Source organism: Lactuca serriola, chromosome 9 (genome assembly GCF_051521515.1).
Source record: "Lactuca serriola cultivar US96UC23 chromosome 9, Lser_US96UC23_V15, whole genome shotgun sequence".
Classification (NCBI taxonomy): domain Eukaryota; kingdom Viridiplantae; phylum Streptophyta; class Magnoliopsida; order Asterales; family Asteraceae; genus Lactuca; species Lactuca serriola.
This window is the reverse complement of record NC_136416.1, coordinates 62,391,006-62,413,285: the sequence shown is the minus strand read 5'-3', so window position 1 is coordinate 62,413,285 and position 22,280 is coordinate 62,391,006. Positions and strand designations below refer to the sequence as shown.

At 35.4% G+C, this 22,280-nt stretch overlaps 1 protein-coding gene across 1 annotated transcript; it reads right to left on the bottom strand.

Moving 5' to 3' along the window:
• Window positions 1–6,657: 6,657 nt before the first annotated feature.
• On the bottom strand, window positions 6,658–10,080 carry ELF9 (RNA binding (RRM/RBD/RNP motifs) family protein). The gene is made up of 14 exons (XM_079021120.1): window positions 9,943–10,080; window positions 9,564–9,663; window positions 9,216–9,329; window positions 8,941–9,137; window positions 8,638–8,865; window positions 8,458–8,550; window positions 8,321–8,359; window positions 8,126–8,215; window positions 7,930–8,032; window positions 7,765–7,845; window positions 7,586–7,662; window positions 7,404–7,484; window positions 7,208–7,299; window positions 6,658–7,122 (listed from the first exon to the last, which is right to left on the bottom strand). Exons 2-14 carry the CDS (start codon window positions 9,640–9,642, stop codon window positions 6,999–7,001), a joined length of 1,398 nt encoding a protein of 465 aa, XP_078877246.1. The 5' UTR covers window positions 9,643–9,663; window positions 9,943–10,080; the 3' UTR covers window positions 6,658–6,998.
• Window positions 10,081–22,280: the final 12,200 nt, after the last annotated feature.

Sequence of the window (22,280 nt, the reverse complement as noted above, 5' to 3'; positions counted from 1 at the left end):
TAAAAAGACAAAATTGCAAAAATGTCCCTGCGGTATGCAAAATTTTAAGGTTTTAGTTCAAACCATGAGTTTTTTGGATCCATGGTCCTTTTGGAGTGGTTTCTATGTGGTTTTGGTCCCTGGACTTAACTCCCGTAAAGTTGGATCAGTTAAGCCCCCTCACGTGCCTCACACGTGAGGGTAATTTCGTCATTTCATATATTAAGGACCATTTTTGCATAAACGTTTTATGGATTAATTGACATTTACCCCTCATTTACTTTCCCCAACACTCGTCAACTCCCCAACTCCCTCCTTCTTGCTTCTGCTCCATTGAACCTGCAAAAAACCCTCGTTGCTAATCCAAAAAAGATAATCGACACTACACATACAAGGGCATACGTTTAATACGAAATGGTGTTCGTAATGTGGCATATCATACCAAAACACGAAGTTGTTGATGTATCAACTGTATATGGTAAGTTGCTCTGTTTTCTTTAACTTTTACACTTTGCATTTTCTTATTGATTTAGAACAAAAAAATGCAAAATTTTGACTTTATTAATATATACAATTTTGATTTTTAGCTAGTGCACCCACATGGTTTAGTATTAAGCTTCATTACGGTGGGAAATTTACTAAGTTACTTGATATAAAGTACATCGGAGGTGAAGTGTGTTATGTTGATTATGTGGACATTGATGAGTTTTCTGTGCATGAACTTGATGTCATAATGCTTGACCTAGGTTACCCAGACCCACGGATTTTGAATTCGTTGATGAATCCCCAGTTATATACTACCATTTTAGGATACCCAATGGTGACTTTCAATTTGGTCTTAGAGCTTTAGGGAATGATCAGGATGTGATCAACCTTTCTAAATACATTGCACATAACAAGCTGATTGAGGTGTACACAGAGCATGGAAAGACAAATTTACTGACTTACTTCATGTCACCAAATGCAAAGGGTAAAGTTGTCATTGAGGAATTACCAGAAAATGATGATCAAGGGGTTGAAGTTGAGGGTCAAGTTCATGTAGATTCTCCAATGAAAAATGTGAACCATGGTAATGGTGAGCCTATTGGTGAGTTCATGTCTCTGATTCTTTTTGGGAGTAAGAATGATAGTTTCTCACCAGAGTATAGAAGGGGTAAGGTTGGGAATTCCAATATAGGTGAAAGTTCTTGTAGCAAGAGGCTTAATTTAGATTATATTGATGAGGGTGTTTACATTTCAAAGGAAAAGAATGATGATCAGGATGGTTGAACTGATGTTCAGGAGGCAGCAACTTGTGTTCTTATTAATGAGATGGATGGTGTTAGGGAGGCTACAACTGTTGTTCAAGAGGCATCAACTGTTGATGAAGGATGCTACAACACTCCCCATGTTAATAATGTTGATGAACAATTGAATGGGTTATTTGATAACCTTATGGAAAATTTGATTGGGGTGATGATGATAATGCAGAGTATGAAGGGGATGGAGAATCTGAAGAGGGTAATCAAGAGTATGAAGAGGATGATGAATCTCAAGAAAGTGATCCAACTTTTGAAGAGTATGATGAGTCTGAAAATAGTGATCCAGGGTATGAAGAAAATGAGAGACAAATAGAAGATGAAGATCATGTGGATGACATAATGGATGTTGACAACAATATACAGGATGTGGATGTGGACATGGGAGACTTCACTCTCAATGTTGAAAGTGATGTGGAAGGTTCTTGTATAAATGTTGTTCATGGGCATGAACCTGAAGATATGGAAGTGATCAACAATGTGGAATTTGAATCTTTGGATGAAGGATCTGACCAAGACAGAGAGGGAAGAGCTCTTATCAAGAATTTGAGAAAATAAAAAAGGTGTAGTCTTGGGGCAGTACATAAACAATCATTTTCAGTTGGAGATAAATTTAATAGTAAAAAAGAATTAAAGGAGGCAATTGATCTGCATGCTCTGGAATCAATAAGGAATCTTTTTTTTTTTAAATGATAATGTAAGGCTTAGGGCACAGTGTAGAGGAGTTGTACCTGTCACCAATAAAGGCCAAGTGGGTAGTCAAGTTACAACTTCAAAAAGAAAGGGTAAAGAATTAAAGACACAAAAAGTAACATGTGGTTGGTACATTCATGCATCTAGGTCAAATCCTGAATCCGACTGGTTTATAAGGACCTTAAACCAAACTCACACATGTTTGCAAACAAGGAAACTCAGGGCTTGTACTGCTTCTTTAATCAGCAAAAAAATCTTTGATCAAGTTGAGGCGAATCCAGATTTACCTTTGAGAGCCATACAAGATCACTTTCAAAAGACCTACCAAGTGGGTGTTGCTATGGACAAGGTGTTCAGGGCAAAGGATAAGGTAAGAAAGCATATAACTGGGGACTACACAAAGCAGTATGAACTGTTGAGGGACTATGTTCTTGAACTTCAAGCCACCAACCCAGACACCACAGTGAAAATAGATGTATGTTCTGAGCCTAACCCTGATTCCCCAACCATGCAGTTTAGAAGAATTTATGTGTGTTTGGTTCCACTAAAAAAAGGGTTCAAGGCATGCCTTAGGGACTTATTAGGTTTTGATGGTGCCTTCATGAAAGGACCATTCCCTGGGCAGGTCCTTTCAGCAGTTGGTCTTGATTCCAATAATGGAATTTACCCATTAGCATATGGGATTGTTGAGTCTGAAAACACATAAATCTGGAAATGGTTTTTAGATAACCTTGGGGATGACTTGGACCTTGGAAGAAACTCAAATTTTACTTTCATAAGTGACAGGCAAAAGGTAAAGCTAAAAGTGGTTTTTATACATTTGGTCATTTAAAGTGTGGTTTTAAATTAATTCTAATGATTGACAATTGATTCTTGCAGGGTTTACATACTGCAGTTGAGCAATTGTTTCCCAATGTTGAGCATAGATATTGTATCAGACATATTCGTGACAATATGAGGAAAAGATGGAGGCAAACAGAGTACAGGGACCAATTATGGAGGTGTGCATCAGCTACCACCATTCCTAAGTTTGAACATTTGATGAAGGAGTTTAGTCAGTATGATAAGGAGGCATGTGAATGGTTGAAGCAAATTCCTCCTAAACATTGGGCAAGGAGTCATTTTTCAGGTAAATCTATATATTCCAATTTGGTCCTTATGTCTTTCACTTAGTGAACTGTTTTACTTGTATGTGAATTGTATTAAATGTTTTTTAATGGTAATGTACACACGGGAAGAGCAGTTTCTGATGTGTTGATATCAAACATGTGTGAAGTGTTTAATGGGAAGATAGAGAAACGAAGGGATAAACCTGTCATTGGATGTTTAGAATACATAAGGGAGTATCTAATAAAGAGGATATGCAATGTCATGAAGGAAATGAAAAAGGCTAAAGGTCCACTAACACCCACATCAACAGACATCCTAGCTGCAAGAAAAACAGTTGCTTCACAATACATTGCTAGGTGGAATGGGGGAGACAAGTATCAACTATCAAGTCACAGGAGCTTTGCAGGATCAACATGTGGTTGATGTTAGGAATAAAACATGCACTTGCAGAAAATGGGAATTATTTGGAATTCCATGCAGACATGCAACTACAACTCTAAATGAGATGAGTAAAGACCCAGAGGCTGAGCTTGACATTTACAAATGGGTTCAGAAGGTGTATTTTCTAGAGACATGGAAAAAGGCTTATTCTTTTAAGGTGGAGCCAATTAAGGGTAGATCTATGTGGCCCAAAAGTGAATGTCCCACAAAGCTAATCCCTCCTCCACATCGCACTCAGGTGGGAAGGCCTAAGAAAAAGAGAAGACAAGTGAGGGTGAAAGTTTAAGCAAAAAGCGGAAGGCAAGTCAAGGTGATGGAGTGAATGCTACACAAGAAGGAGGTTCCTAAAAACCAACAAATGATAGAGTGCAGAAGCTATCAAGGAAGCATATCAGTGTTACTTGTAGCAAAAAATGCAAGAACAAGGGACACAACTCTAGGACCTGTAAAGGGCAAGGTGGGAATTAGTCCAAGAAGTAATGTGTCATGCATGCATGGGGTTTTCTGTGATTTTGGTTGGTTATGAAAGCTTGGTTGTTATGTTTACAATATTTTGTTGAAAACTTTTGGTTGGTTGTTATGAAAACTTGGTTGTTATCTTAGGTATGGTAATATGTCCCTTTTGGTAATGTTTAGAATCTTTGATTGTTATGTTTAGAAATTTTGGTTGTTATATTACAAATCTTAATGAAATGTGCATTTTGTTTATGTACAATTGGTTCCAATATATACATTTTGGTAATACATTCATACCATTTCTATTCATATGTTAATTCTTATATATTCATACCATTTTGGTAAAACATTCATTACACTTGCATCATAAAATTGTACATATATCATTATCATCATAAGTCACTACAAACATGATCACATAAAATTACAACAAAATGACCAAAACACCCTTCAGAGTATACCCCTACACAAACCAAATACAGAAGAATACAATCACAAAGAAAAACCAACTTCCAAACATGTACATTTTCAGCTTCAAATTGTCATCCTTCAATGCTTTGACATTTGCCACCAACATGTTGTTCCTGCATATCAGTCCATTGCATTGATCCTGTAGCATGTTCATACTTCTAACCAACTCATTGCACCGTTCCTGCACTGAATTCAAATTTCTTAGCAGACCAGGTATGTTGGCTTTAGCCCTAGCACACATTGGGGGATCAAGCCACCCAATAAACCCACAAACGGGATCATTCATAGGGCATGCAAAAAATCTCCTTCCTGGATTCAGAGGGGTCCAAGACGTTTTCACCACAACAACTTTTCCACAAAAACATAGCACCATTTTTATTGTAGCAGAGTTCAAGAAGAAGAAGGGTAGAAGAAAAGAGACGTTGGGGAACGTTGGGGAAGAAGATCACAGGAAGTGGGGGTATTTAAAAGGAATTAATCCAAAAAACGTTTATGCAAAAATGGTCCCTAATATATGAAATGACGAAATTACCCTCACGTGTGAGGCACGTGAGGGGGCTTAACAGATCCAACTTAACGGGAGTTAGGTCCAGGGACCAAAACCACATAGAAACCACTCCAAAAGGACCATGGATCCAAAAAACTCGTGGTTTTGACTAAAACCCCAAAATTTTGCATACCACAAGGACCATTTTGGCAATTTTGTCTTTTAAAAACTGTTTTTTAGTTAATTTGAATGGTTTCGATTTGGTATATATATGGTAGTGGATAGAGACATGGTTCAAGTCTTCGAGTTGTGTACATTTTGAATAACTTGATCGATTGAACTATTTAATTATTTTTTGGAAATAAACTATTTTTTTAATAGACTAAGTGAAATCTAACTATACAAATCCAATAAACCGGTTCAAGCGGTTTTTTAATGGTCGTTCTATAACACCGACTCAACACGGGTTTTTGAAGAAACCGTCCACTTCAATCTGTTCTAGAATATAACATTAAACTGGTCGTTGTTGAACCTCTCTCGTTTCCACTTCTTGATTCAAATCGGTTTTTAAAACAAAGTAATTTTTTTTTCTTAAATAAGGACACACCAATAAAGTATTAAACGAATCCTGCTTCTATTGATTTTTTATTATTAGAATCCTAATTAGCTTGTAATATTATATTGATTTTTTATTATTAGAATCCTAATTAGCTTGTAATATTATAATATTGTTCCTTTGTTTTTTAAATTTCAAACATATTGATATAATATGGATATAGTCGATCAATAACAAAGTTACAGTTGATATCTCCTTGTTGAATTCATCCAATAATATGGACTGATTGAACAACGTTTGGGTCCCGAATTCAAAATCCTACATGAAGTTCCGATTGCCATCAATCCAAACATATTTATCAACCAAAATTCATTATCAGCATTGATAGCTATTTCTAATGTTGATTCGATAACAAAGTTAGGGTCAATTGAACTCGTTTTTTTAGAGTTATAGATCACTAACGCATAGTTTCTAAGTTTTAGTAAAGAAAAGAAATGAAAGTAAGGAAAGAAAAAAATGAATAGTAAATTGTTTTTTGTGTTTCCAAATTAAAGAGAAGTAAAAGATAAAATTAAAAAATTTGTTCATTTTCTCTCCAAATCCTTCAAAATTTCAAGGAAATTTAGGAAAGAAAGCTTCCCTTCCATTTCATTCCATTTATTTACTTAATGAAACTCGTTGACACAAATTTCTTTTAATTTCTTCCCATTTCCATCTATTTCCCTTTTTTCTGTCGTGTCGAGTGTCGAGTGCACTGAGCCCTCATCTCCGGCGAAGGAAAGAAGAATCGAAGAAGAGAGGAGGGTAAGGTTATCGAGTGAGGAAGAAGAAAAAGACCCGGCATGCCACCGCCAAGTTGCCCTTCCGAGTTCGGCTCGCCGAACCCAATCCGTAAAGCCTTATAAGGATATGCATGCTTGAAGTTTAAAAAAAATATAAACATAATTATGAAAGCTTACAAAAAGAGAAACAAAATTCTCCTTTAAATCTATATAAAATTAGTCCAAATTCAAATCAAATTTTAAAAACCATTAGTCCGACAAAAATTCAACTAAAACTATTATACTCTTTCTATGTACAATTCACGTCCCTTAAAACTTGAATAAATTTATAAACAAACCATAACTATCATGCATAAAAATTATAAGACCGCATAAAATAACATGTTATAACATAACATAGACTCATTCTCGATCTCCCATTTATGGTAAAAGACATAAATACCCTCACCATCCTCGTCATTAAAAAATAACCCTAAAAAGTTTGTCTAGTCGAGTCGAGGGCAATCTCATGTAACAAGCACAACCTTAAAGTTACAGCATCAAAATCAATCACAAGAGTAACTAAACAATAATCCTAAAACACGTAAACAGTATTATTCAACTACATAACATAACACAACACAACACACTCGAAAGAAATTGAAGATTCTGTAGCTATTAAGTAGTAGACTTGTGTCTTGTGTATCATAATCTATATGTGCATTGATGCTTCAGAAGTTGTTAATTCATTCAGCCTCAAGTTCAGCCCCAAATTTCTCCAATTGTTGTGCATCATGATCCAAATCCCTAACCAAAGCATGGTTCACCAATCCATCATCCTCACTAGCATGCACTTGCCTACCTCCAAACCTAAACCAAACCAAAATAATCAAACACTTTCACTAATCACACTCTTTAAACATTCATTATTTATTTAAAAAAATACAAAATTTACCATCTTCCATTCATCAACTCAATACACTTTCGTGCATCTTGCCTGTCCTTAAATCTTACCAAAACTACCCCTTGAGGATGATTTTCACAAACCTACAAAAACAACCATAATAATTTGCATAAGAGTAATAAAGTACATTGCTTGTGTTAGTAACAGGAATAAACATTAAAAAAGAGAATTAAAAAGTCAATGCTACCTTGACTGATTCAACTGCACCAAGCTTTGCACATTCCTCTTGAACATCTGCTGCTAATTCAACATTTAAATTCTCATCAGCCTGCCATTAAGAAACAAATTTAAGGTTATTATGTAAATTCATGGATTTTTTTTATTATTTTAATACTACCGTTAATATCATGCCAGATTTTACTAAATTACCCTCATTTCTGCTGGAGAGAACATGTATCGGAGAATAACTGTAGCTGGAATTAGTAATTTTGAATCATCACGCCCACCTAAATCATAAAAAGAAATATGATATGTTTATGAATTATGATCATAACACAATATCTATCAAAAAATATTAAAAATATAGGATTATGATAATAAACACATACCCCACCCAAGCATCTTGTGTTCCACCTTCTGAAGCTTCTTCTTTTTTCTCTTGTCCACTTGTTTTGCTATGAATTTTTCACCTTTATGAAACAATTTAAGTGAATTATTACAAAAATGAATACCCTTTTATTAATATAATAATAATAATAATAATAATAAATTACCTTTCTGTTCAAATTTAGCTGGTGTGACTGACATGACAACCTTGTCACCAGGTCGTAAAGGAGATCCATCAAGAATTTGCAAGGCCAAAGCAACTGAAGGTTCCTGAGTAAAACACAGTATACATATTAATGTCATATTAATATAAAGAAATAATAATAATAATAATATGGTTATGAATGAAAAAAATAATAATACCTTCATATATGAAACAAGAGCATCACCCTTTTTCTTTCCAGTTTCTTTGTTGACATAAATCTTCACACGAGGTTTCTTTGTTTCAGGATCCTATAATATTCCAGAGAAGATAATTAAGAGATTGAATGTGAATAGTTTCATAAAATAGTAAAATGAAAACAAAAATAGTATATTACAATAGTAAAAGTTCCAAACCTCCTTTATAATCCCACACTTGGAAAACACCTCCACAACCTGAACCAAATTTAGATTAAAATTGAATACATAACCAGATTATAAAGGTCAACCTTATAAAACAAACTAGAGTCAACATCAAATCTATACAAATTTACCTCATCAAAGGTAACATCATCTGGCAACCCTGTAACATAAACATGTGTATTAACCTTCAACTCAAACCAGCTGTCTGGAGGTTGATTGGCTTCCTGAGATACACCACAAGAAAGATTTTTAAAGATGAAGCAATCAGATAGACCAGTTATATAAGCAAACAAACACAGTATTGAATCAACCTTTTTCTCAACAGGTTTCTCAGGCAACTTCCTCTTCCCATTTGCTTCTATCAGTTCATTTGCATTATCTGTATCTTTTTCTGCAATGACATCAGCATTTGCTTTTACAGAAGTGTTGGTATCTTCTTTAACAGGGATACCATCAGCCCCAACTGTAGGAAACAACTCTTCTTCTTGCTGAAATGTCATATGGTCAAGATCATATGGCTCACTTCCAGCAGCCATTTCCTATCATAAGTCGTAACATTCCATGAATAAACAAGAAATCAAGAAATGGTCAAAATTGACAAAAGTCAAACTAACCTGAGGAACCCAGGCTCTAAGCTGTTTGTCCCACTTGTACACTGTCCCATCATCATCAGTGAACTCATTCTGACCATCTGGGGGAGATGAAGGCCTCTCATCATCATCAGCAACTTCATTGTCTGCCTCTGTCTCAGCACTTCTCACCTCATTTTGCCACCTTTCAAACTCGTCATCAATGGAAGCCGATGAGGGCGCTGAAAAATTAACCCTAAATTCAGATTCATCTTCACATATTCAAATGAAGACAACAGATATTGGTACAAATGAGGTACCTTGTTCGGAGTTTTCAGAGATTAGTCCAGGAACTGAGGACAGGGGCTGCCACTCGCTCCTTCCTTCAGCCCATACAAGTGTGTTCCCTGTAATATATCCACTAGAAAAATGTTCTGTGGATGTGAAGAAGATAATCTTAATTAGATGATCGAAAAGCTTCCGTGAGCATCTGAATGTGATATGATTTAGAACTCCATTTGCAAAACAAATGGAGTGCAATAATCCTACAATTTTCAGATTCAAAAAACCCGCCCTTCTGCAAACACGAAGGAGCGTCTAATTTGAAAACAAAATGAACATTTAAAAACAATCATCAACATTAACTATGGCATGAATTCAATACTCACCTCTCAATTCAGACGCAGCATATGGACCTACGTGTTGTTGATCTTCGGATAGTATGAACCACCCAACTTCAGTGCCCATATCAAACTTTTAGTAAATCGCCTGCAACACTTCAAACGAATGATATAAACACATAAAAACACGCATGTTTATATAGAAGAAGCAGAATAGAAATCAGATAAAGAAGGCATAAATTTATTTGTGCACACATACGACAAAACCTATATCAGATTGTTGGGGTTATTTCTTCAATTTTTGACATACCACTCTACATAGAGATCCCGTTTAAATGCATTTAGAGATATTAAAATCAACTAAGCACACTGAGAGGAATTGGTTAAAATTAGGGTTAGTTGCCGGAGATTCCAACCGACGGCATACCTTGTCAATCGACGGGTAAGCCCTCGAAGCTTCTTCGTTTCCTCTTTGATGTATTTCGAAAAAGTTGCTCTTCGGCCCCGTTTAAAACTCCTTCCTTCCAATTTACTCCCTTCAAAAATATTTGTTATTGTTTTCGATGAATAGTATCATATATGGTTTGTTGATCTGTTAAAACTAATTCAAATTTGTTTCAACCCAGCAAAAAAGTGTTTTTATCATATTTCTGGTTTTGGATGGACATTAAAATAACATGTAAAATATTAGAAAATACGGGTTTGGTAATCAAGAAAATGGATTTCTCAAAACAATGTATGTCTTTTTTTTTTTTATGTATTGATAGTTCTTCATTGAGTAAATTACATGAATAGTCCCTATGGTTTGGAGTAATTTGCACGTTTGATCCCTAACTAATTCTTTTAACTCGAAAGGTCCCTACTGTTTGTTTTTGTTACACGTTTGGTCCCTACTATTTATTTTTGTTACACGTTTGATCCCTATCTTACGTAAAAAGACTATTATTTAAATAGAAAAAAATAGTGAGGTAGGTAAGATAAGATGAGGAGGGTGGGATTGGGGGTGTGTTTATTTAAATAAATCAAAAACTCAAGGAAAAAATAGTCTTTTTAGGTAAGACAGGGACCAAGCGTGTAACAAAAACAAACAGTAAGAACATTTCGAGTTAAAAAATAAGTTAGAGACCAAACATGCAAATTACCCTAAACCATAGGGACTATTCGTGTAATTTACTCTTCAGTTTAAGATAATCCTTAAGGAACAAGTATTTGTTTAAGGCACAAAACATAAACAAATAAATCAATTTTTCTGGAGAATATATGGTTCATTAGATTTCATAAGAGAAATCCAAGAAAGTGAAATATAAGTATATATATGTATTCGTTTTATCTGAAAACATGAATAAGATCAATAAAAGTTGCGAAATTTACAGATAGAAAATGATTTATGGAAGAAAAAAACACAAAGTAGCTGAGTTGCACATACATTCAGGGTGTTTCGCTCCAAGTTGCCTATGCAGTTTAGGTTATCAGGATAGCTTGGGCTATGACGCAACTTGGATGTCAACAACTTTTTGTTTTAAGCAACTTAAGTTGTCCCCAAGCAAACTCTACCAACCAGCAGACATCATCTGGCTGGGTCTTGCCGGTATCAACAACGATAAAAAAACTACCAAATGGAAACAGCAACTAACTATGGCTCTTGGTGGGCCCAGACAACGTCCTAGGCGTAGGGGAGATCGGAGCAACAGGTAATGCCTAGACAAAGTTTTGTTGGATTAATGTCTAAGTCCATAACTATAATTGGTAAGACTTGACCCGACCCGGCATGGTCCATTTGGGTTGCATGGCATCATGCACTTGGATAGACTATAATGAGAGAAATAAGACACTTATGGTTATTAATATATTATAAGTTCTAGTATATTAATAATAAGAATAATAAGATTATTTAATTAGTATTGATCAAGAATTAATCTAAGAGTAATTAAGTGATCAAAAGAAGACTAATTAAATATATGGGTTGATTGGGTAAATCATCCATACTTGTATAGTGGGCTAATGCTCCATGGATAATCAAGTTGGGCTAAAACCCATAGGATGGTCCATGGATGCTCCATGGTGTATTTGTACCCATGGATCATGGAAATGAAAGGCCATGTCAATTAGGGTTTACATGGTGTAACCCTAACTATATAAGCATCTTATTCTTGACCAAAATCGGTCACTAGAGAGAGTAATAGAAGGGCTAGCCGATTTCATGAAGTGTAGAATTCTCTCAAGTTATTCCAAGTGTATTTGGTGTTGTGTGAACCATTTGAGGTGTCACACTTGGGGCACTAGGCACTCAAGCTTCATGAAGACTTTCTACATGAAAGAGGTATGTATTCTATCTTGTTATATTCATTATTTTATATGTTAGATTAGGATAATACCTTGGATGTTCTTATTTGCATGTATAATAGAGAAAACATAGATCCAAGGTATTTAGGGTTGCATGTACACTTAGGAGTGTTAGAATGCTCAAAACCCAACAGTGGTATCAAAGCCTAGGCTTGTTTTCTTGTTATACTTGCAAAAGAAGCTGGAAAATCGAGTTTTGATGTTGTCTGCCCAGCAGACTCGCCGAGTCCAAGGCAAAAAGCATCCAACTCGCCGAGTTGGTTGGTGCACTCGACGAGTTGGACCCCCAGACAGCATAAACTCGACTTTTTTGGCTGGAATTGGACTAGGAACATTACCCTAAGATGTTTTTGAACTTATAAACTTGTTTTTTATGTGGTAATGTTCACGCTAATCCAATTTCAAAGATAATTGTCAATAGATTCATGTTTTGTATTAGTTTAAGGTTTAGACTAATTACATGAAAAAGTTTGATTTGAATTATCTTGTTCTTATGAGTTGCTTAGATTAATAGAAAGTTGAGTGAAATAGTTGTTTTCAATCCAAATTAATCTAAGAGGTGATTCGAAAATGTGTTTTTGTAACTTGTCCTCAAGTTATATGAAAAGTCACATTTAAGTTTCATAAAACTCATAAAAGTTGGCAATGGTTACAAAAGATGAAGAATATTGTCATTAAGTTATGGAGGTTCAAGAGTCACTTCATTAATAAATAAATAAATAAAGTGTAACCTTAATTAATTCCATAAGTTATAAAATAAAGAAAAGTAATTCTTTTATTAGTTTAAAGTCTTCCATTACTTGTCCTCAAGTTATGGAACTTGAAGAGTTTTTGGATTAAAACTACTTTAAACACATAAATCATGGAATTAATTAGTTTTGAATAGTTTCAAAACTTGTCTTCAAGTTTTGGAATTTGTAAAGTTTTCTCTTATGAATACTTTAATTCCAAGTTAGCCCTTAGAATTTTAAAAGTTAAAATTCAACCCTTATACTTTATAATATTATAAGTTAATAATATATATATATATATATATATATATATATATGTATAAGAGTAAAGTCAGTCTTACCGCTAGTACGCCTCATTCACGAAGTCGGTCTATAAGGTGGGTATAAGGTTGTTGCCTATAAAATGGCAACTTAATGGGTGTCCACTCTCACCCACCGCTTGCTTGACTGGTGGAGGGTCGTTAGCCGAACGGGTTTGACAGGACTAGAATTCTCCCTTCATTAAAAGTATTAATGATAAATACTAAGTAACTAAACTCTTAATAATACCCAATCTTAGTTACTTAGGAAAAATGTGAATAAGGTGCTAATCCATGAAATTACACTTTGCACTTTGTTTAAGTCGGTTAGTGGAGCGTGTGTGGTTAATCGGCACACTAACTCATATCTAACAAGGTAGGTAAAGGGTAAGTTAATGTTTATCATAGTATCGATGGAGCGTGTGTGGTTAACCGGCACATCGATTGAGGGGTAAACACTTAAGGGTACCAAGTAATTTGCATGGTTACTTCACACCTTGTTTTGTGATCCTCGGCATCACAGTCACAAAACCTGAAGGGCACACTCGAGATTGAAACATGCCATTGAACAGTTCAATGAATCTCAAAGATCTAGGAGTTTCAAAACCAATTAAAACCTAATAATACATTTCGTTTATCTTGGTGGAAATTGGTGAATCATCATTCACCTACCTTCAAATATTTTATAGCTTGGATTACGGCATACCTCTTCTAAGTTATAAAATAGTTTGTTGGGTCCTAGCCTTAATATTTCATATTGGGTGTCATATTAAGGACTTAAGATCAACTATCTTGAATATCTCCCAAAAACATGTCTGGTTTAGACATTTATGATCTTCCCAAATCTCTTGAAACAAGCTTTCCTAAATGAAGATGATATCCCATGGAAATCATACTTCATTCACCTCCTCCAATTATTCTCCCCAACCCACAAGTTCTTGAAAAGTTTAAGGTCACTCAAGCCCTATTGACAAGGCAAGGTCTAGGTGTGGTCACATCTTGGAGATGTAGTCACATATTGACAAGTCGGGAGAGTTGGGTGTCAAAGTCTTGAGAAAGTTGGTGGTTCAACTACTTTCTAAGTCACATAGTGAGTTCCTTTGGGACACCTATGAAACAGACTATGACAAGACCCTTAATGATCTTATCTATTTGATAAGATCAACTTCCTAAAACTTTATGGACATTGACAATAATGACATTGGATATCTAGTAAAGCTCTCTCTTCCCAGTGGAAAGGGATTGGCCATAGTCAATTGGGTTGACCAAATGGTAAAGAGAAAAAACTAGGTCTGTGATAGTCCCGTGTACCATTATCAAAGGGTCCATATGTTTATTTTGCCAAAGAAAGGGGCATTGGTTGTGAAGCTACCAAATTTACCTAAGGATGTTGAAGTCAATAAGTTTGACTCTACTTCAGGTAAAGTCCACTATCTAACTCTGCTAAGTTTCTATTATGAGATTCTTGATACATGATGTGACTGGGTCACATGGTGATGTTTTAAGAATCAAAGTTAAGTGAAGAAACTTAAAGAAAGAATATGTTGAATCTGATGGCGTAGATGGATTTCTATCGCATAGATTGAAGATCGGATTCTTGAGCTGCTTTTTAGGAGTTATAAGATATTGCTTAGGAATAGATAACAACAAGTTTTCATATGGATTGTAAGGATAAGTTTTTCCGCAAAGTTTTAAAATAAAAGAAAATTTTTGTTTTTATTTATTTTAAAATATCCTTACAATGGAATTTGAGGAAAAATTGTTGCTTATATGATTCCATTAATAGCAAGAGTGGAAATATGAAATTGATTCTTTCATTTGTGGTAATGTCTAAATTTACCAAATAAGGAAAGATTCTCATCACCCAGTTTCAATTGGACCGGAACTTGGAATCATGCAAGTTGTATAGCATGATAATTGAGAACTTTCAAGTATTGGAAAATTAAGACTAACTACTCGTTCACATGGATGTGTGAGTCAAGTAAAGGACTAAGGGATCGATTACACATTCTTGTGCACTGATTAAGTCCACCACAAAAGATTGATAAGACTATTTGTCATAGTTTACTAAAGCTCAGTAAATATGATTATACTTACAAGCTTAAGTGTAACTCTGAGACATTGGAAAAGGTTCCAATGTATGGCAGAGCGAATAAGAAGAATCAAATTAGGCAGAAAGATAAAAGTTTCTCAAATCTGAAAAGATGGGAGAGTACTTTAGTATCAGGTTTTATGATCATCTTAATGATTTAGAGACCTAATCACAATTCATCCTCTAAGTGCATTCTGATAGCTAAGAAGAGGAGCTATGAATTGTTGAAATGGTTAAATCAAGAAGATGAGTCATACTTCGTTCCAATACAAGTCTTAGAGTCATACTCCAAGATTGTAACTTGAGTGACATGTCTCAAAGAAGGTTTAAAACACTTGTCAAATGTAAGAGTAAAAGTTTTCTACTCTTGTACATTTGAAATTGGTAAGTTGTGATGTTTTGGATAAAACAAAGACCAACTTAGGCCAATTTTGTGAAGTGTTTGTCTTGATTAGAATCCACACTATCTCTTGAATAACTGACAAGAAAGTCTTATAGGTCAAGAGGACAGTGGGAGTCTTAAAGGTCTTGAAAGTCTCAAGAACTAATCAAGAATAGAACCTGAAGTTCTTCACTAGCACACGACTTGAGGTTTATAACCTATCGTGTTGACATATTCTGTGTCCATTCCAGTTAAAGTTGGCTTTGCATATGAGTTCTTAGAGTTCTCAATTGGTTGCATAACAACTTGGAAGCAATGGCAGGCCCTTGAGCTGCCAGGTGGCAAGAAATTAAGATTGAGTTCAGTCCATATAAGTTTGGATTTGTCATTATCCTTGTCTTGTGATTATTTTTTTGACAAATTCATATGGGTAGGAACTCATACACCATTAAATCTAAGTGTCATAAGGTTTCTCTCCGATTCATGAAAATGATGGTGAGGAAACACTTTCACTAAGTAGATTTTAGCTAGATAGCAATTGTGATATTTGCATTCTCAAAGTCGTTAGTGGAGCGTGTGTGGTTTACCGGCACACTAACCTGGACTTGTGAGAAGTGGCAAAAAGGTCTAACCATTATGATTACGGCATCCCTCTTCATAATTGTTTAGACACACAAGTGTGCTATCTAAGGGAAGGTGTATGATTTTGATAAAGTTTTATCAAAACAATCTAGTATCAGAAATCTGAACTTTGGTAAGAAAGTCAATGAAGTATTGATTTCTAGAAGTCTAGCTGATTTCTGAGTACATGTCAACGCTAGTGGGAGCATAAGTGTTATGCTAATAATCATCATGTTAGTGGGAGCATGATAATTATGATAAGTATTGCAAGCTAGCAATGTTAATTATAGAAAACAAAAGGTTTCAATTGGGAAAAGTTGTTTTGCTATAATTAAGGGAGAGGAAATTATACTTCATCTCAAATCTATAAGCTTAGATCATGAGGTTTTAATCATTTAGTCAAAGATATATATATGAATTTCATGTTGGAATGGCTCAACATAAGGAAATTCTGTATATGGGTCCATTATTTGCGTTCTAAAATTTGATTATGATTACGACATCCCTTTTCATAATCTGAATTATGAGAACTTGGCAAATTGAAATGGAAATGTTATAGCAAAAGACTAGTTTAGTCTTTATGTGAAACATCATGAATCGATTCCCATATGCTTCAGATATAGGATTGATTACATGTGCTATATTCATCCTTTCTAAAATTTTCCAAATGCTTGGGCATTAAGAAGGGAAAAGGTTTAGAACTGGATATGACTAAAATGATTAAACAATTGTCGAGGACAATCTAAGGTTTACCAAAGATTGGGTGCTCAAGGACAGTCGGAAGTATAGTGATAATTCTGGAAGGACCATATTGACATAATCTGAAAGGAGGCAACTCTTGTTCAGAAGTGATAGTCAAAATGGAATTTGGAAATGTTTCAAAGTTAGAATTTTCAATCTGTTTAAGATTAGGAAACTTAATGCAAGAAGGATGTTTCCAAGGAGCTGATCTCCTTTGGAATACTCTGTAATGATTGTTGTCAAGTCTTTCTAACTTTGTGCATAATCATTACAAGAGGATCAATGCATATAAGTTTAGAATCTAACAGATTTCAGTAAATGACATGAATTTGGAGTTCGTGTATTTGTAGTAAGGATTTGGGAGTGTGAAAAGAGAATCATTGAAGTTATGTTCAATTGATCTAGTTCACAAAGTAAAGATCATAGACAAACATAGTATGCATACTTGGTGTGTGGCATGACTAGTGTTTAGAAAAACATAGTGTACATGCTTGGAGCATGGGACAACTATTGTTTTAAATTCAAGAATAAAGTTGATAGCTGAAACAATATACAATGAATAATGTGCAATCATATGGTGATAAATAAAAGGTGTTTTATTTATGTTCATAGGTTTTGATACCATATTGGATTCAATTATTATTGTGTTTCATTTTGCATGTTTTGACTTCCCGAATAAACTGGGTTATTCTTCTGGAATGACTAAGTTATTCAAACCATCCACGGTCGGTCATATGTTGGAAGTAGATATGAATTAAGACTGTCATGGGTTGGCTTGTAAAGGTCTAAGGTGTTGGACAAAGGGCTACAACACTCATGAGTGCTCATAAGTTCTGAGTATTGGATTCAACCCGCGCTCATTGGAATCACTTCATGGATTTTATCACGAGTGATCATGAGACAATAATATCTTATATTCTTCAAACCAAGAGATATGAGTTGTTACTATGAGTTGGTTGTACATTGATTGCACGAAAACGCATTTGGTAACTCGGTGCTATAAAACATGCCTTTGTGTATGATTCAACAAGTAGTAGAACAAGCCATATGAGTCGAAGTTTATCCATTCCTTTTACCTTCAGGATAAAAGCGATATCTGTGGGCCCCTCGATGATTTGATGATGACAAATGGAAGTGCTCGGCCGGGCCAGGACTGATTTGATTTGTTCAATTAGTCAGTTTTCATAAATCGGAAATTGGGAAACAACAAATGGACAGAGAGAATGATTATAATCCATGTCTCAGTCCATATGATATCTAGAATGGAGGAATATATGATCCCTTATCTAATGGACAAGTCACTGACAAAGGTCAGAGTTCATCGACAAGGTCAGAGTTTGACAGAAGCTTTTGAGAGCTACGATTGCCAGTTGGTTCCTGAAGTCATACGCAATATTAGTTTTAGACTTATCCAAGTGGGAGACTGTTGGATTAATGTCTAAGTCCATAACTATAATTGGTAAGACTTGACCCGACCCGACATGGTCCATTTGGGTTGCATGGCATCATGCACTTGGATAGACTATAATGAGAGAAATAAGACACTTATGGTTATTAATATATTATAAGTTCTAGTATATTAATAATAAGAATAATAAGATTATTTAATTAGTATTGATCAAGAATTAATCTAAGAGTAATTAAGTGATCAAAAGAAGACTAATTAAATATATGGGTTGATTGGGTAAATCATCTATACTTGTATAGTGGGCTAATGCTCCATGGATAATCAAGTTGGGCTAAAACCCATAGGATGGTCCATGGATGCTCCATGGTGTATTTGTACCCATGGATCATGGAAATGAAAGGCCATGTCAATTAGGGTTTACATGGTGTAACCCTAACTATATAAGCATCTTATTCTTGACCAAAATCGGTCACTAGAGAGAGTAATAGAAGGGCTAGCCGATTTCATGAAGTGTAGAATTCTCTCAAGTTATTCCAAGTGTATTTGGTGTTGTGTGAACCATTTGAGGTGTCACACTTGGGGCACTAGGCACTCAAGCTTCATGAAGACTTTCTACATGAAAGAGGTATGTATTCTATCTTGTTATATTCATTATTTTATATGCTAGATTAGGATAATACCTTGGATGTTCTTATTTGCATGTATAATAGAGAAAACATAGATCCAAGGTATTTAGGGTTGCATGTACACTTAGGAGTGTTAGAATGCTCAAAACCCAACAAGTTTTTCTTCCTGGGCTGCAGTAAGTAGATCGAGAGGTCGTTTCGCCCCTTGTCCCCGAATATGGGTAATATGTTCTCAGACAATGTTGCTCCAATCTGACCTAGCTGGCGAGCGATCCCAGTTCGCGACAGAGAATTGATCGGTCACCAACCTGCAAGACCAAGAATTTGAAGAAAGATCTCTGCTTAGGCTTAAAATCTCTCTACCTCTCAAAGTCACCACTCCGTCCAGGTGTGGAGGTCAGAATCCCATCCTATCAACCCGGGCCGTCGTCACCACCTTCTTTTGTCCGATCCTTCTCCTTTTGAATGATCGTCACGCTTCTCTTGAGATCGAGATCAGCTTCCCAAGTCATGACTAGAAAGAATAGTAAATAGCACCGCTGATAGACTTCATATGAGAAAATGGGATGATTCCTCAGGCAGTGTAGCTTTGTCGGGGTGCACCTTTGGTAGCAGCAGCATCTCTCTTTCTCTCTGCAAATGCATCCCATTGAGACTTCTCCCCCTGGGCAGGATCTTCCAACCTTTCATTCATTGCTTGATCCATCAACCTGGGAGCGAAGCCCTTCATATTTCTCTTTTTGCTACTAATAATTGGGCTTCCCTTCACCACAAGATGCAAAAGATTGGAAGAATCGCTTGAGAGACCGTCCGCCCAACCTGTCAGATATTCCTGGACTCGCTTTGAACCAAAAGAGATGCTGCTTGATCCGAGTATGCTACTTGCGTAGTAGATCCAGCCATATCAAATAAGCGTCTCAAAGAGAATGAGGTCTAGCGCCCCATCGGGTAAGGGGAATAATGCTAATCTATGTGCAAAGGAACTAGATTCCCTGCTAGCGAGCGCGGCTTAGAAGCTTGAAGCTTGAAGACAGAAAGAGAAGAGATTAACGGGATGCTTTATAGTCGAGGTTGCGCCTAATGCTTAATCTAACTATTAGGTACTATATTAGAGAAAGACTCAATCTGCCCAATACTATACGTTAGGAAGAACTTGATTAGGGTAGTAGCCCAACTCTTGAAGGGGGAAGCACATAACTAAAAACTTGTCTATTTCTTAAACTTTATTACATTTTGAGCATGTTTTTCCTTTGGCCCTTAGACCACGCAAGGAGGGTAATCCATTTAACTTTATAGTTTCTCATGTTCGAGATCAAACATGTCTTATATAAAAATGTGCACTTCGCATTTTATATTATAACATAGTTTAAAACATTATTCGTTACTAGTGTCAACTTTAATTATAGTAAATTACTAAAATCATCATTGTGCTTCGGTCAAAATTACATATTTAGTCCATAACTTATATTTTACAAACAAAATGCCCATGGGGTATATTTTGTTATATTTTTTTTTGTCTAATAGACATGAAAATACTATCTTATACTATCTTACTACTTATCTTTTTCTTTTCTAATTATTATTATATGCTTAATATACAAATTAAAGAATATTAATTAATGTAGCTTATATTATATTATATTTATTATTAACAAAATGAAAGAGGACAATAGGGTCTTTTCATGTTTGCCAATGACAAAAAAATACAACATCAAAATGGATGATCTGAGTTCAAAATAAAAGTTAAAGACCAAACGTATAATTTTGACAAAATCATGTAGACGATTTTAGTAATTTACTATTCTAATAACACTAATTTTTTGAAACTTTTTACTCACACCATATATGTCAAATTTTAACACTAAAATCACCAACATAAAATAACATTGTCTTTGTTTTATTTTATTACTAGTTTATAACGAGAATCATTCTATTATAGAATTATTAGTTATTCAACCTGTATAACCAACCCTCACCCCCACCCCCAACATGCGATGATGGTCCCCCTCCATCAATAAAATATGTCACCACTACATTAAAACTTATCACCGGCCCCATCTTATACATGTCTATTAGTATTAGTAACAGTAGACGAAAAGATTGGAGCTTGGGGAGTACTTGCACAAAATACTATAAAATTGTACGTTAAATGACTCAATAACAATGGACTTTGTGAAAATAAACGGCGTCTCCTAATTAATGTATAGACTTGAAGAAATCAATAAGTTGATCGTTTTTTTTTAATTTATTTATATCAAACGATTTAATCACAGATAAGGTTGTCTTGTTGTAAATAGCGTATGGGTTCATTAATTAACATTTATAATAATAGCAGATGTAACGCTTGTTCCAAGTATCATTTGTTTTTCCAAAATCTTAGGGTTTTGGATTGAGACTCGACGAGTTAAGGAGCTCCAACTCGTCGAGTATGAATCATTATGGACGCGAGATGAAGGGTCTACTCGACAAGTTGGGGAGCTCCAACCTCGGTCAAAATCTCTCTAACTCGGTCTTACTCGGGCCTACTCGATCAACAAAGTCAAACTTGGCCTACTCGGTCTAACTCGGTCAAAGGGTCAAAATTGTCATTAAAAGATTAAAAAAAATTCAAGATTAATATGTATAATACACTTAATAATTTATTATTTAACACACGTGTATATAATTTTGTTATATATTTAAATCAAATTGTGATTTTAGCTTATGATTTTGACATATATAAATTTCCTAAGAATATTTCTATATGAATTACCGAATTTGAGTACTCCTCGAGTACTCCCGAGTACTCGATACTCGACAATCGGTCGAGCAGGCACCGAGTAGCGGGTTCCACAATAGGGGTGTAAACGAGCCAAGTCGAGCCGAATACTACCAAGCTCGAAGTTCGGCTCGACTAAAATACTCGAGCTCGAAACTCGGCTCGAACTCGACTCGAGCCTTGATTTTAAGCTCAAGCTCGGGCTCGTGAAATACTCGACAATCTCAAGCTCGGCTCGGCTCGGCTCGACTAATATTTTAAAAAAATCAAAATCATTAAATTGAGTAAGAAATATTAAACATTCCACATGTAAATGTCCAAACTACCAAAAAAAAACCACTATAAATCACCGAATATCAATATAACATCAACCATATATGTCATAGATGAATAATTATAAAGAAACGACATATATCTTATAAATGAACAATTATAAAGAAATGACATATATGTAAATTACACTAAGCTCGCGAGCCTTACGAGCTGAGTATTTTTGTACTCGAGCTCGGCTCGATAAGGTACTCGAGTAGCTCGAGCTCGAGCTTGGCTCGATTAAGGTCGAGTCGATTTCGAGTATTTTCCGAGTCGGTCTCGAGTTTCTCGCGAGTTGGCTTGTCTCACTTACACCCCTGTGCTACAACCTTGGATGAGGATATACCGAAGACAACTTTTCAGGACTCGGTACGGTCACTATGAGTTTGTGGAGATGTCATCTGGGCTCACCAATGCCCCAACAACGTTCATGGACCTCATGAACAAGGTAT